The 16,509-nt window shown below is 36.1% G+C and overlaps 1 protein-coding gene across 3 annotated transcripts in view; it reads right to left on the bottom strand.

Annotated features, from left to right (window-relative positions):
• LRRC49 (leucine rich repeat containing 49) overlaps positions 1-16,509 on the bottom strand; it is a 122,583-nt gene that overhangs the window by 49,411 nt on the left and 56,663 nt on the right. For all 3 annotated transcript variants that reach the window (XR_009220084.1, XM_058541978.1, XM_058541979.1), the window contains one exon: positions 1,122-1,269. Coding sequence is in view for 2 of the 3 variants with exons in the window: in XM_058541978.1 (XP_058397961.1) it covers positions 1,122-1,269 (148 nt within the window). In the remaining variant the exon portion in view is untranslated. The remainder of the gene's footprint in view (positions 1-1,121; positions 1,270-16,509) is intronic.

Genomic DNA, 16,509 nt, shown 5'->3' with positions numbered 1-16,509 from the left:
AACACTTTAACTCTCTGCTAGACACCTTAGGTTTCCATAATACTGCTGAGGGAGAAATGTAAACTGCACACATTGTGAAACTGGTATACAGGCAATGAGTCAATTAATAAATAATAAACCTAGCTGATCACTCAGAATCCACATCAAAATTAGCAGAATCTAGAAGGAGGAAAACAGGTGGAGGCTTAGGAGGTCAGAGATCTAGGTCAGAGATTATCAAACCGAGATTATTAATAGGCATTTTCTGAGAAAATAAAATATTCAAATAAATTTGAGATGCAATGAAACAAATTAAGGCAAGTTTCTTTATTACAGAACTTCTTGGAGTCTATAATATGCTAATGTGCATTGTACATCTCAAAAGAGGGGTATCATTTCACTTAGATCAGGAGCCATATCAGAACATCTAAGTGTGGAAAATATCTTACACGGAGACAGAACCAATAAACAAAGACCTACTTGGAGAGGTATAGCACCAATAACAACAACAAACAGCTCCACATGATGCCTCCTAGGAGCTCACGCTGTTCTAAGGTTTAGCGCTTTATTTTATCTTGACAACAACCCTGTGACATCATATAATTATGATCCCCCTATTACTGTGAGGAAAATGAGATATAGAAAGGTTAAGTAAATTGCCAAAGGTCTATGGCTAGAAAATGATCAAACAGTCTGGCTCCAGCACCCATATTTTTAACCATTATACTTCGGAACTCACCAATGAGATTTTTACTCATCCACTCCAAAGTAAATTATTAGTTGGATATTAAGCAAGAATGAAAAACAAGCATGATGATTATTTTAAATAGGAAACTAGGAATTTAAAAAGCCCTATTCAATGAAACTGGGAATTGGGGACAAGCGGTAAAAAAATCTAATTTTTTAAGATTTTTATAAATTATAATAATTTATATTTTCATTTATATATTATAAGATAATAATTTATATTATATAAACTATAATTTATATAATTACTTCATAATTATAATTATGAAGTATACAGTCATGATAATCCATAGTTCATCAAAATGAAGGAGCACTTCAAGCAAAGAATATGCACGTCAATTTCCTAATCCACACTAAGGAAAACAATGTGGTAAGCACTTGAGAAGAGTTCTCACCGTGATTCTCTTCATATCTAGCTGGCGCAGCTGCATCATATTCTGAAGGATAGTGTGTCTGTACCATGACTCTTGAGCTATTGGATTGCCATCAAAAGTGATGTCTGAGAGGGAAGTAGAGTCAGCAAGGCAGCAAACACTCTCAAAACTGCAGGCGAGACAGAAACCACTGGATTATTGTGAGACCTTCAAATAGTACTTTCACTTGTTTAATAGACTATTTTTTTAAAACAGTTTTAGATTTACAGAAAAATTGAGAAGATAGTACAGAGCTCCCATATACTCTGCACCTAGTTTCCCCTATTATTAACGTCTTGTATTAGTATACTACAGTTTTTACAATTAATGAACTAATATCAATACATTCTTACTAACTCAAGTCCATATTTTATCCAGATTTCCTTAGTTTTCACCTAACGTCCTTTTTCTACTCCAGGATCCCATCCAGAAGACCACATTACATTTAGTTGTCATGTCTCCTTAGGTTCCTCTTGGCTGTGACAGTTTCTTAGACTTTCCTTGTTTTTGATGACCTTGACAGTTTTGATGAATACTAGTCAAGTTATTTTGTAGGCTGCCCCTCTATTGGGATTTGTCTGATATTTTTCTCTTGATTAGACTAGGCTTAAGGTACATACTATTAATTAATATGACTTATCACTGTTGATGTTGACCTTGATCACCTGGGTGAGGTAGTTTTTCAGTTTTCTCCAATGTAAAGTTACTCTTCCCTCCCCTTCTTTCCATACTGAATTCTTTGGAAGGAAGTCACCATGGGGAAGCCCATACTTAGGGAGTGGGAAGTTTAGCTTCCCCTCCTTGAGGGCAGATCATCTACACAAATTATTTGGAAATCTTCTTCCCAGGAAGTTTGTCTTTTTTCCCCCATTTACTTATTTATATCAGTTTGGATTCATGGATATTTATTTTATACTTTGGGTTATAATCCAATACAATTTTACCTATTTTATTATTCAAATTGTTTCAGCTTTGGCCATTGGAGGCTCTTTCAGTTGGCTCTTATGTTCATTTGACATACCCCTATTAATGTAGATTTTTTTCTGAGCACTTCTTTACTTTCTGGCAGTATAAATACGATTCTCTAGATTCATATTATATCTTTCCTACCCCAGTCCTAGAATCAGCCATTTCTCCAAGGAGCCGTGGTTCCTTTTATTTGAAAATGGCATTAGAAACAAAGATCTCATGGCTAGGTCTTACTACCAGGATGTCATTTCTTTTAGGACCTCTGCTGACAGAGCAAGGAAATATATATGTGTACGCTAATCTGTGTGTATACATATATCTATAACATTTTTCTATGTAACAATCTGTGTCTATATTAAGCTAAACATGAGTTCACACTGTTGTCTCCAACTCTAATCTATCACCAAAAGGATCATTCTAGCATCTTTCCCTTGCTTACCCATAAATTCCTACTCCAATAAGGAGAAATCTGTCTCCTACAATCTCCCATCCATTTATTTAACTGTTCAATTCCAAAATATATGCATAGTGGTATCTGAATTTTTAACCTGTACCCTCATGGGAAACAACTCTATCAACTAAAATACAACGATTATGTGTAATTCCTTTTGCATTTAGTCTTAGAGACTCATTTCCAAAGTTATTAGGTCAGCACCTTTCCCCCACCACCCCTTCAGGGAGGCTGTTTCATACAACTGAAATAGTTAGATTCTCTTGTCATAGGCTGTATTCATTCCTTCCTGGGATCCTCCAACCTCCTAAATGATTTTTTTTTAATTTGCACACATAAGCATCACTCTGTGCTATAAAGTTCTATGGGTTTTGACAAATGCATAATGTCATGTATCTACCATTAAAGTAGCATACAGAATAGTTTCATGGTCCTAAAAAATCCCCTATTCAAATCTTCTCTCCTCTTCCTGAATCTCTGGCAACCACTGATTTTTTTTACTGTCTCTATAGTTTTGCCATTTCCAGAATGTCATATAGTTGGAGTCATATAACATGTAGCCTTTTCAGACTGGCTTCTTTCACTTAGCAATATGCATTTAAGGCTCATCTATATCTATTTGTGGCTTCATAGCTCTTTTTTTAATCACTAAGTAATATTCCATTGTATAAGTGTACGAATAGCTTGTTTATCCATTCACCTATTGAAGGCATCTTGGTTGCTTCCAGTTTTTAGTGATTATGAATAAAGCTGCTATAAATATTTGTCTGCAGGTTTTTGTGTGAACATAAGTTTTCAACTCAATTGGGTAAATACTTAAGAGTGCAATTGCTGGATCATATAGTAAGACTATGTTTAGCTCTGTAAGAAACTGCCAAACTGTCTTCCAAATTAACTGTACCATCTTGAATTCCTACCAGCTCTGCATTCTCATCAGCATTTGGCACTTGTCAGTTTTTGGGGATTTGAGCCATTCCAGTAGGTGTGTAGTAGGGTCTCACTGTTTTAATAAGGAATTCCCTAATGATGAAGGATGTTGAGCATTTTTTCATATGCATATTTGCCATCTGTATACCTTCTTTGCATTTTTAGCTCTCATTACCATTTTTTTTTTTTTTTTTTTTTTGTGAGGAGATCAGCCCTGAGCTAACATCCGCCAATCCTCCTCTTTTTCTTCGCTGAGGAAGACGGCCCTGGGCTAACATCGGTGCCCATCTTCCTCCACTTTATATGGGACGCCGCCACAGCATGGCTTACCAAGCAGTGCGTCGGTGCGCGCCCGGGATCCGAACCAGCGAACCCCGGGCCGCCGCAGCGGAGCGCGCGCACCTAACCGCTTGCGCCACCGGGCTGGCCCCTCTCATTACCATTTTTTAATTAGGTTATTTATCTTCTTATTGTTGAATTTTAAAGAGTTTTTGGTATATCATGGATAGGTCTTTTATCAGATATATGTTTTGCAAATATTTCTCCTCATCTGTGACTTGTCTTTTCATTTCCTTAATAGTGTCTTTCACAGTGCAGAAGTTTTTAATTTTAATGATGCCCAACTTATCAGTTTTCTCTTTCATGGATCATGCTTTTGGTGTTGTATCTAAAAACTCATCACCAGATCCAAGGTTGCCTAGATTTTCTCCTCAAGTTTTCTTTTAGAAGTTCTATAGAGTTGTGTCTTACATTTAGGTCTATGACCCATTTTGAGTTAATTTTGTAAAAGATATAAGATCTGTGTCTAGATTCATTTTTTCATGTGCATATCCAATTGGTCAAGTACCATTTATTGAAAAGACTATCCTTTCTCTATTGAATTGTCTTTGCTCCTTTGTCAAAGATCACTTGACTATATTTGTATGGGTCTATTTCTGGGCCCTCTACTCTGATCTATTGATATATGTGTCTACTCTTTCACCAATACCATGCTGTCTTGATTATTGTACCTTTATAGTAAGTCTTGAAATAGGTTAGTGAGCCCTTCAACTTCGTCTGTTTCAGTATTGTGTAGCTATTCTAGGTCTTAGCTTTTGCATACAAACTTGAGAATCCATTTGTCGATATCTACAAAACGACTTGTTGGAATTTTCACTAGGACTTTCATTTTTTTAAAGAAGGGAATAATCACTTTTCTAAATAACACCCCAGAGCAGGTTGGTAAAACTCATTTATATTAGAGTCATTCTAATTCAGTGACTATTCAAATAACTAATGTAAACATTTAGGCCTAAAAGTACTTTATTTAATTAAGGACTATATTGAATATCTTTCATCCTGTGTTAAGAAAAGATAAAGGATATAGAATATTTATGGGATAGAAAATAACCTATGTGCTAACAATTAAGGTTGAGGCAAGGTCTCTAGCAAGAATAAAGTTCATTATGCTTTATATTGTCATATTTAAATATTTCTTCTATGTTTTCCTCCCACCCAAGATAAAGAGATACTCTGCTATCAATTATTTTACCTCAGAGCTCATCTTTACCAATCTAAAAAGTAAATCTCATGATTCATATTCACATCCTAGTTTTTGAGACATGTTAATTATGGAACGACATTTTTTAAAAGGCTAGTATATGTAGGTAAAAATGAGAACTCATGAATTTAAACTTAACAATCACTTCAAGTGTAAATAAACTTGAATAAACACTATAATTTTTTCCACTTAGCATTAACAAAAATTTTTTTCATCAATATAAAATATCTTAGAACAGTTCCTGGTGTTTGAGATGGATGTTCAAAAGATGCTTCTCTCAAATGGATAAATTCTTAGACTCATACAACCTCCCAAAACTGAACCAAGAAGAAATGGAGAATCTGAATAGACCAATCACAAGTAAAGAGATTGAAACAGTAATGAAAAACCTCCCGAAACATAAAAGTCCAGGACCAGATGGCTTCTCCGGTGAATTTTACCGAACATTCAAAGAAGATTTAATACCCATCCTTCTCAAACTATCCAAAAAATAGAGGAAGATGGAACACTTCCTAAATCATTCCACAAGGCCAACATTACACTGATACGAAAGCCAGACAAAGACAACACAAAGAAGGAAAATTACAGGCCAATATCGCTGATGAACATAGATGCAAAAATCCTCAACAAAATATTGGCAAACCGAACACAGCAATACATTAAAAAGATCATACACCATGATCAAGTGCGATTTATACCAGGGACGCAGGGATGGTTCAACATCCACAAATCAATCAACGTGATACACCACATCAACAAAACAAAGAATAAAAACGACATGGTCATCTCAATAGACGCAGAGAAGGCATTTGACAAGATACAACATCCATTTATGATAAAAACTCTCAACAAAATGGGTATAGAAGGAAAGTATCTCAACATAATAAAGGCTATTTATGACAAACCCACAGCCAACATCATACTCAACGGGGAAAGACTGAAAGCCATTCCTCTGAGAACAGGAATGAGGCAGGGCTGCCCACTCTCACCACGCCTATTCTACATAGTACTGGAGGTTTGGCCAGAGCAATTAGGCAAGAAAAAGGAATAAAAGGAATCCAAATAGGCAACGAAGAAGTGAAACTCTCACTATTTGTAGATGACATGATTTTATATATAGAAAACCCTAAAGAATCTATTGGAAAACTATTAGAAATAATCAACAACTACAGAAAAGTTGCAGGGTACAAAATCAATCTACAAAAATCAGTTGCATTTCTGTATGCTAACAACGAACTAACAGAAAGAGGGCTCAAAAAGATAATACCATTTACAATTGCATCAAAAAGAATAAAATAACTAGGAATAAATCTTACCAAGGAGGTGAAAGACCTATACAATGAAAACTACAAGACATTATTGAAAGCAATCGATGATGACATAAAGAAATGGAAAGACATCCCATGCACATGGATCGGAAGAATAGACATAGTTAAAATGTCTATATTACCTAAAGCAATCTACAGATTCAATGCAATCCCAATCAGAATCCCAATGACATTCTCCACGGAAATAGAAAAAAGAATACTAAAATTCATATGGGGCAACAAAAGACCCAGAATAGCTAAAGAGATCCTAAGAAAAAAGAACAAAGCTGGAGGCATCACAATCCCTGACTTCAAAACATACTACAAAGCAATAGTAATCAAAACAGCATGGTACTGGTACAAAAAACAGACACACAGATCAACAGAACAGAATTGAAAGCCCAGAAATAAAACCACACATATATGGACAGCTAATTTTCAATAAAGGAGCTAAGAATATACAATGGAGAAAGGAAAGTCTCTTCAATAAATGGTGTTGGGAAAACTCGACAGCCACATGCAAAAGAATGAAAGTGGACCATCTGCTATTGCCATTCACAAAAATTAACTCAAAATGGATCAAAGACCTGAAGGTGAGACCTGAAACTATAAAATTTATAGAAGAAAATATAGGCAACACACTATTTGACATTGGTCATAAAGGAATCTTTTCAGATGACATGTCTACCCAGACTAGGGAAGCTAAAGAAAAAATAAGCAAGTGGGACTTTATCAGATTAAAGAGCTTCTTCAAGACAAACGAAACCAGAATCAAGATGAACAGACAACCCACCAGCTGGGAGAAAATATTTGCAAAACATATATCTGGCAAGGGGTTAATCTCCATAATATAAAAAGAACTCACACAACTGGACAACAAAAAAACAAACAACCCGATCAAAAAATGGGCAAAGGAAATGAATAGACACTTCTCCAAAGAAGATATACAGATGGCCAACAGGCACATGAAAAGATGTTGAACATTACTAATCATCAGGGAAATGCAAATCAAAATAACACTAAGATATCACCTGACCCCTGTTAGAATGGCTACAATCACCAAGACAAAAAACAACAAATGTTGGAGAGGATGTGGAGAAACAGGAACCCTCATACACAGCTGGTGGGAATGCGAACTGGTGCAGCCTCTATGGAAAACGGTATGGAGATTCCTCAAAGAATTCAAAATAGAAATACCCTATGATCCAGCTATCCCACTACTGGGTATCTATCCAACAAACCTGAAATCAACAATCCCAAGAGGCTTGTTGGGATTGTTCATTGCAGCATTATTCACTATAGCCAAGAAGTGGAAGCAACCTAAGTGTCCCTTGACTGATGATTGGATCAAGAAGATGTGGTATATATATACAATGGAATACTACTCAGCCATAAAAAAAGACAAAATCGTCCCATTTGCAACAACATGGATGGTATTATGTTAAGTGAAATAAGCCAGAAAGAGAAAGACAAACACCATACGATCTCACTCATATGTGGACTATAAACCAACACACGGACAGAGAAAACTGTACTGCGGTTACCAGGGACAATGGGGGTGGGGGGTGGGCACAAGGGGTGAAGGGAGACATATATACGGTGATGGACAAACAAAAATGTACAACCCAAAATTTCAGTGTTATAAACTATTAAAACATCAATTAAAAAAAAAAAAGATGCTTCTCTCCTTCCCTCATAGTTGTTTACATAAAGCTTAAATCAAATAAAAATGCTGCCGATAATTTGAAAACTGAAACACAAGCAAAGTTTTATTTTTTCCACATTGTTAAGGGAACTAACTCAGCACCTTCCTCCACATGTGTGCTTCTCCGTGTATATCTCCTTTCTGATGAATGATGTCATCAAGTCACGTACCACTGTGAATCAAGCTCTTACTCAGAAACTGATGACTGAGAAAGAGAACTGTGAAGAGTCATCAAGGGATTTTAAGCAAGAGGGGGCTCACGTGATCAGAATAATCACAACTTAGTAACATTATGGAAGGTATAAGCAAAAAAAGAGTTAAGAGTAAAAAACTAGTTATAAAGTAGATTGCTGTAATAGAGGTGAGAAATAGCGAAGGTCTAACATATCAAATACTAAGGTGATAGCCACGAGAGTAAAGAGGAGGGGATAGGTTCTATGGAAGTTTAGAGTGTAGCACAGACAGAAATCAGTAATCATTTGAATATGAAGAGAGGAATCTAGGATAACATCCAAGGGCTGGCCCCGTAGTGTAGCGGTTAACTGCACGCGCTCCGCTGCTGGAGGCCTGGGTTCGGATCCCGGCGCGGACCGACGCGCTCCGCTGCTGGAGGCCTGGGTTCGGATCCCGGCGCGGACCGACGCACTGCTTGTCAGGCCACGCTGTGGCGGCGTCCCACATAAGGTGGAGGAAGATACGCACGGATGGGCCGGCCCTGTGGCTTTGTGGTTAAGTGCGCGCTGCGATGCTGGTGGCCTGGGTTCGGATCCCGGGTGCGCATCGAGGCACCACTTCTCCGTTCATCCTGAGGCCGAGTCCCACATACAGCAACTAGAAGGATGTGCAGCTACGACACACAACTATCCACTGGGGCTTTGGGGGGAAAAATAAAATAAATAAAATCTTAAAAAAAAAAAAAAAAAAGATATGCACGGATGTTAGCTCAGGGCCGGTCTTCCTCAGTGAAAAGAGGAGGATTGGCACGGATGTTAGCTCAGGGCTGATCTTCCTTACACACACACACACACATACACACACACAATAAATAAATAAATAAATATTTGGAATAACATTCAGGTTTCTCTCTTGGGTTAATGATTGGGATGGTGGTTACAAGGATGTATATTTTGTCAAAATTCATTGAACTCTACACTTAAAATTGGTACATTTTATTACATGTAAAGTATATCTCAATAAAGTGATTATCAAAGAAATTTAAAGTATAAAAAATACGTATTTGACAGATCACCGTTTCCTCTATCAGATCTCCTTTATCTGGAACACTATGTTACACTGGTAGCCAGTGGCTTTTAGGACATGTTTCAAAAGGGTTTTCATTAAGTTTCCCTCCAACCACCACAGGATGAGGTAACTAATTTCAACCTTAAGATATTAACTAATGTGAGGAGTGAAGGCAACAGAGCCAGTAGATGGTATATGTTGAAGAGCATTTTTCTTCAATGGCCCAGCATGTCTGAACATAATTAAACTGTAAGCTTCCTGAGGGCTAGAAATGTGCTGTGACTATTGCCCCAACACCTAACGTAGCACCTAGCATTTAGTAAGTTTGCAATAAAGTTCTGGTGAATGAATGAAAGAATATGATGAACTGAAATGATTCCAAAGGGCTTACCCTTGAAAAAAAAATTAATAAGTGAATTTTCTTACACTATCTTTGGAATTACTTTTTAAAAATTATCATGCTATTCAAGAATCACTATGCCCTGATATCTGTCACTAATCAGGTAGATGCACTGAAGAGTGGAAATAATATGTCCAGAAGCATAGAGAAGCTGGAAAACCTCATTTTATGGTAGGTAGATTCTAATTTTACCATTATTTACTATTTATTTATAAGCTGGACTGCAGAGCATCTAAGATTTGTTTCTTACTGATGAGCATAATTTTAAACTAAAATGACTGTAACTGTTCCCAGCCCTACTTCTCAAGTATTCCTTTGGGGGAATGGAGTTAGTCTAATAATTACCAAATGGGTGGTGTTAAACACAAAACTTCTAAACAGTATCTTCATTGAATTTAAATATAAAGCACGTTAGTGGGTAGAGAACAAAATAGTATGCCCAGTGAATATAGTCATTATGAAGCACTTCAGAGATTTAGAAGACATGTTCATGCCCATCTGCTCTACATCTGTAATTCAAGCACAACCAAAAAGAGGCACCAGGAATGGGAAAATCATTGCAATCCTTAGCAGGTACAATCCTGGCAACCCTTCCCAGATCAGCTGCTAGCACTGACACTCAGACTAAAGTCTAGTCTTTATGCTTTGAATAGTTTTATTGAAGTAAAAATAAATCTGTATTTGATCCAGAAGATTCCTAACAAAATTTCATTTCCATCTGCAAGGCGTTTGACCAATAAACATGCCAGACATTCCTAGAAACGCATTGACAAAGTGCATATGATTTTAAAGACATTCTCTAATCAAACAAAACAATACTCTTTAAGTACAAATACAAGCTAACGAAGGGTTATATCATACCTAACCAAAGACAATCAAAATTATATTGTTTAAACAAAAACAAAAACAAAAAAACCTGGAAATAGAACAGTAAGTATAGTGACGTGGTACTGGCTTTCAAGAATAGTCTCTCTCTCTTTCTTTAAGAACACTCAGTTACTTGTCTCTTCAGAGTACCAAGAATGAAAAAGCTCTGGTCCAAAGGCTGTCACTTAACTCATAATTTGACTTTAATCTTTTTCCAGATTACTCATACATTTGTTCTTCCTCTAGTGCTCTCCTCCCAATGCCACATCTGCTTTCTATCTGCTAAAGAACCTACAGAGAAACAATCTCTCCCTACTGACCAAAACTCACATCTCAAAAGAACAAGAAAATATTTTAGTCCATTTTATGCTTACTTAACAAAATACAGAGAAAAAAATACAATTCCCATATATAATGTATACCACATAGATATTTAACTAACAACTCCCAAACATCAGTCAAATTTCTTCAATTAGAAAGTTTCCCCCCAAAAGTAAGTTAGGTACTTTAGAAAAAGAGGTTTTACTCTTTCATACCAATAAAGTAACATGTACTCTGAAATAATCTTAATGAAAATAAAAGCTCACTTATTTTATATTGATCAGTGACAATTTTACTGAATAGTTACTATGTGTCTAGCAGGCTGAAATGAAATTGAACAGCAGAATAAATCAAGTTTGCTCACAAGGACTGAAACAAACACAACTGACAAACATAAAATGACTAGGAGGATCTATACGATAATATATAATAAAGTATTAAAGAATGAAACAGTTAAAAGAGCACATAATGAAGGTGTTCGTATTTCTGATAAAATGAACTAAGTTAGTGGACTGAGGATCTTGCTAAAAACAACTAAAAATGCTGGATAAAATATATTTTAAAAATCTTCTCAAATGTATCCATGACCTGCTAAAAAAATGAGAAATATACAGGCCAAAAAAAAAAAAAGTAAAGGTGGGAACCCAGAGAGGTAAGCAGGATGTTGAAATTGACCTTTCGCTGTGAGAGCATTTGCTGAACCCAATGAATTTGAGGTTTGTTTACACGATCTTCAAGGCTAGAGGACAGAAGACAAATCCCAGGGGCCACCCAAGTTGGAGAGCCTAACTGGAGACTTGTCCATATCTCTGAGACCCCACGGGCTAGACTCTCAACACAGCGTGAATTACTTATAAACTTTCCTATCCACTACTTCAGGAATATTGCCTATCTTAAAACTTGGGGCTAAGTAGAAGGGGAGGAAAATTCTTCCCTGATTACTGGTAACCACAAACCACAGTTTGTAGCCTGAATCCACACTAAATGGGTGGTCTAAAATATTTCAAGAGAATTGATTTTTTGAGGGAGTCTAAGGCTGGTTATATCTATAGGTATCTGACAGAAACAAATGAAACTCCTCTATGAAGGAACCTACCTTTCATATAAGTCCCCAAAGAATTCCCAAACATAAGGTACCAAGAAAAATAAACAGCTCACAATTCAAAAGGAAATAGAGCACTCTGATTGATAACCAGCAAGAACAACAGATGACTTAGTCAGACTGGCTAAGACTTCTTCACACAATGGGATATTCAAACACAGAATATAAAAATTTATAATATATTTCAAAAAATAAAAACAGATTGGAAAATATGAGTAAAATCCAATAAGATCTGAAAAGACACAGAACTTCTAGAGATTAAAAAAATATTTAAAAAATTAAAATAGAAAAGTCAAAGACAGTGGATGGAGATAAAGGTAATCAAGCACTTACCTGCCTTTTCTGCACAAACTGTTCTTCAGGGTAACCAAAAAGATAACAAAAGCTTGGGCTGGCCCGTGGCTTAGCGGTTAAGTGCGCACGCTCCGCTACTGGCGACCTGGGTTCGGATCCCGGGCGCGCACCAACACACCATTTCTCCGGCCATGCTGAGGCCGCGTCCCACATACAGCAACTAGAAGGATGTGCAACTATGACATACAACTATCTACTGGGGCTTTGGGGGGCGGGGGGAAGGAGGAGGATTGGCAATAGATGTTAGCTCAGAGCCAGTCTTCCTCAGCAAAAAGAGGAGGATTAGCATGGATGTTAGCTCAGGGCTGATCTTCCTCACAAAAAAGAAAAAAAAAACATAATAAAAGTTTTCTTTATGGGAGAATTATAGCTTTAAAAAAATAAAGAATGATAGAATATCACCATTTTGTAACTCCTAATGAAATAATGGATCCAGACAATGATCATCGATGACTGCTAAAATACTTGGGTGAAAAGGTGATGGGGAACTTTATTAAAAATGGAATAGGCCAATAACAGCTGAACTCAATAATCAATTTGAATGTTACAGGAAGCAAAACTAACATACTTTTGTTCTCTCTCTATATATATTCTCCTCCCTTTACATTTTCTTTCACTTTACTGTTTCTCTTTTTGGGTGCTCCATAACAATTAATCATCTATGCTGATCCATGTTAATTGACGTTATCAGTCTCTAAGTGCACGATGGTAGTAGGGGTTCTTAGAAACTAAATGGTTCGAAAGAGTCTAAAGATGCCTTCTAATAATAAGCAATTTTCATCACAAAGCAAAAATAATGTTGAGATAAAAACTTTTCTCACATGCATGAAAAAGATCTCCAAATTCCCCTTGGGGAAACTATTAAAATATTTTAATCCTTTCATCACAATGTTGAAAAGATTTTAATATTTGAGAAGCTAAAGTGATACCAGAGAGAAATAAATAGAGAGAAGACTGTGGATACAGATAGAAACAAAAAGAAAGTGAAAAGGAGGCAATAGAGACGTAAAGAGTTAAACAGAAGTAATAGAGAAAAATGTTAACCTGTCTCTTTTGGTATCTTTTGTTTCAACAATGTCATTGACAACAATTCAATAAAGAGAATATCTATTATGTCTCTATGCACCTGGCAGACAAAGGACACTAGCACAGAGTTGAGTGTTTCAGAACTGCAGGTAACAATTCTAGTCACTTTCTCTAGGCTACAATGATCATTTTCTGGCAGTAAAAAAAAAAAAAAAAGCAACATAGCTTCAGTCTCGGGTGATTCACAACAACTCTAACTACTAAGGGTAGATTTCAAGACACGGCAATGTTCTTGTAATGCCAATTTGTGACACTGAAATCAAATTTAAAGTGATAAAGTTCTTAATGACATAGTTCCTCTTACTGAATTGATATGTAAATGAAAGTAAACCTCAAATTTACAGTAGAAAAAAAGAAGGAAAGATTCTTTGAGGTCTCAAATTGTGATAAGGATAATTCCAAAAGGCATGCTCATTTTAGCCACTTTCAACATTTATATTAATTGTTTAACAATTACACTGGGTATAAAGCAAGTCAAATAATGTTCCCGTGTACAAAGAGACCTAAATTCAGTACTGTAGGTAAGCCACTCTCAGGGAAAACAACAACAATCTGATGTAGCATTTGCCAATTTCCATGGTGCAAATATTCCCAACATGGCCGATTTCAAGCTACCAAAATGATGTCACTGAACTGAAGAAATGCACGTAATTGGTCTAGTGAGCCAGTACACACTGGCTCCAGCACACCACTGCAGACCAAATTCCTCTTCTACAGCTTACGGTAGTACAGCTATTGTTCTATCACAAAACAATTTTGTTATTTGGAGGAACTTCCTTCTATTGATAGTTTTATAGTATTCTTTGAATTTTTTTACCGATGTATAATACACATATAGAAAAGTGCACAAATCACAAGTGCACAGCTAGATGATTTTGCACAAACTGAACCTATCCATGTAACCAGTACCCAGATTAAGAAACAAAACATTACCCACACCCCTGATGCCCCCCCCTTCGTGTTCCCTTACAGCCATTACTCCTCCCAAAAGTCACCACTCTCCTGATTCTAACACTATAGATAAGTTTTGCCTGTTTTTGAACTGTATGTAAATAAAATCACAGATATGCACTCATTTGAATCTGGCTTCTTTTGCTCCACATTTTGTTTTCTGAGATTCATCTGTATTTTATGTAGCTGTAGTTTGATGATTCTCATTACTGCACAGTATTCCATTATACAAAAATAGCATTAAATTTACTTTATTCTACTGTTGGAGGACATTTGGCTTGCCTGAAGTTTGGGGCTGTTATAAATAGTGCAGCTGGGAATATTCAGGTGAACATGTTAAGCATTTCTGTGGAGTACAACCTAGGAGTGGAACTGCTAAGTCATAAAGTATGCTCTTGAGTTCAACTTAATAGATACTGCCAGAGAGTTTTACCAATATATACTTCCACTAGCAATATGGGACCTCCAGTATTTCCACATCTTCGCCAATACTTATTATTATACAGTAGACATTGACAAACCATACAATCCTGTCCTCTTCTAAAATATTAATTCTTCCATATTCCGGTAGCTTCGAATACTGGCTGGGCATCAGAATCATTTGTGGAGCTTATCAAAAACACAAATGCTTAGAACCAAACTAGATCTAAATCAGAATCTTTAGGAGGAGAGTCATAGATGTATAATTCCCAATAGTTCTACAGGTGATTCTAATGCAGTCAGGGTTTGAGACCACTGACTTAAACTTCAATATCCCCTTAAAGTTACAGATTTCTAAAGTAAACCTCACAATTCCTTGCTAATATTAAAACAGGTTTCACAATTCAAAGGAGAAAAGCGATTTCTCCAAAGTCACGTTGTGATATACTAGCCCATGTTCAAAGATAATATGTACAAAAATGTGTATTGCAACACTGTTTGTAAGGCTTTTAAGAACAAAATATGACAAACTAAATAATCATCAATAAGGGATTCACAAAAATAATTAAGATTAATCCATACAATGAAATTGAATGTAGCCATTAAAAAGAATGATATATACACGCAGGGCTGATATTCACCTGGCATAACTAACTGTACTAGCTAAAATTCTGAAATACTTCCATGGCAGTTGGGAAAAGCACTGCCCTAAAGATGCCTAAGTGCCCCTCCTCACTGCCCTAGTCCTAGCCCTGAGGTGCCCTGCACCTCCTGTTCTTTTGGCAGCAAAAAGATTAACCTTTGGCACAGCAGAGGCCTCAAGACTCAGTTTGGCTCTATCCTGACGGAACGGTGCCCATGCTATACTGGCTAAATTTTTTAAACCAGTACACTATACTTGCTATAGTATATATGCTACACTTGTTAATTTTTTTTTATTATTCCTTTGCCTACCTATAACATGGAAAAATATCCATAATATATTGCTAACTGAAAGAGCAAGCTGAGAAAAAATCTATACAGCATGATTCCATATTTATAAAAATATTATTCATGTGTCAATAGTATTGGCACAAGAATAAAATTGGTAGAATCCTCATAGGTTCTCACCAGACTCTTAACAGAGTTGTACTTCTGCAATTGAGACCAGGGCCTGTGGGATGGCACATTCATTTTTTACTTCATACATTCCTGCACTGTTTGTTTTTGCTACAAGCGTGGAATGAAATAATAGTAGTATTTCTTTAAAACCTCACCTCACTCCTTAATTATGCAACAAAAAGCTTAAATGCGGAATGAGATTCTATCAGCAGGTTTCTCCATAGCCGTTCCTTTCTGCCTTCCTTTTTTTCCCCCCAATTATAAAATTAATACATAAGCATTAAGGAAATTTGGAAAAGCATAAAACCAAAATTAAACCACGTGAAATCTCTCTTCCTAAAGATACACTTGTTTATATATTTTTTAACAAAATGTGGATCATGTTATATGAAATAGCTTTGTATACTGTTTCCTTAACATTCCACTGGCACGTTTTCATGTTACTAATTATTTTTAAATTATTACTTTAATGAATATATAATATTTCAATGTTTTGGGAATATCCTAATTTACTTAACCTGTTGGATTCTAGGTATCAATGGAAGAAATCTACTATATTAAAATGGAGAGAAATTATAAGAAATAATATATATGAGAACTAATCTTGAAAGAGATTTTGTTTATGGT

This window comes from Diceros bicornis, chromosome 5 (assembly GCF_020826845.1).
Source record: "Diceros bicornis minor isolate mBicDic1 chromosome 5, mDicBic1.mat.cur, whole genome shotgun sequence".
NCBI lineage: Eukaryota > Metazoa > Chordata > Mammalia > Perissodactyla > Rhinocerotidae > Diceros > Diceros bicornis.
Note: the sequence above shows the minus strand (reverse complement) of the source record. Positions and strands in the feature narration are given on the sequence as shown.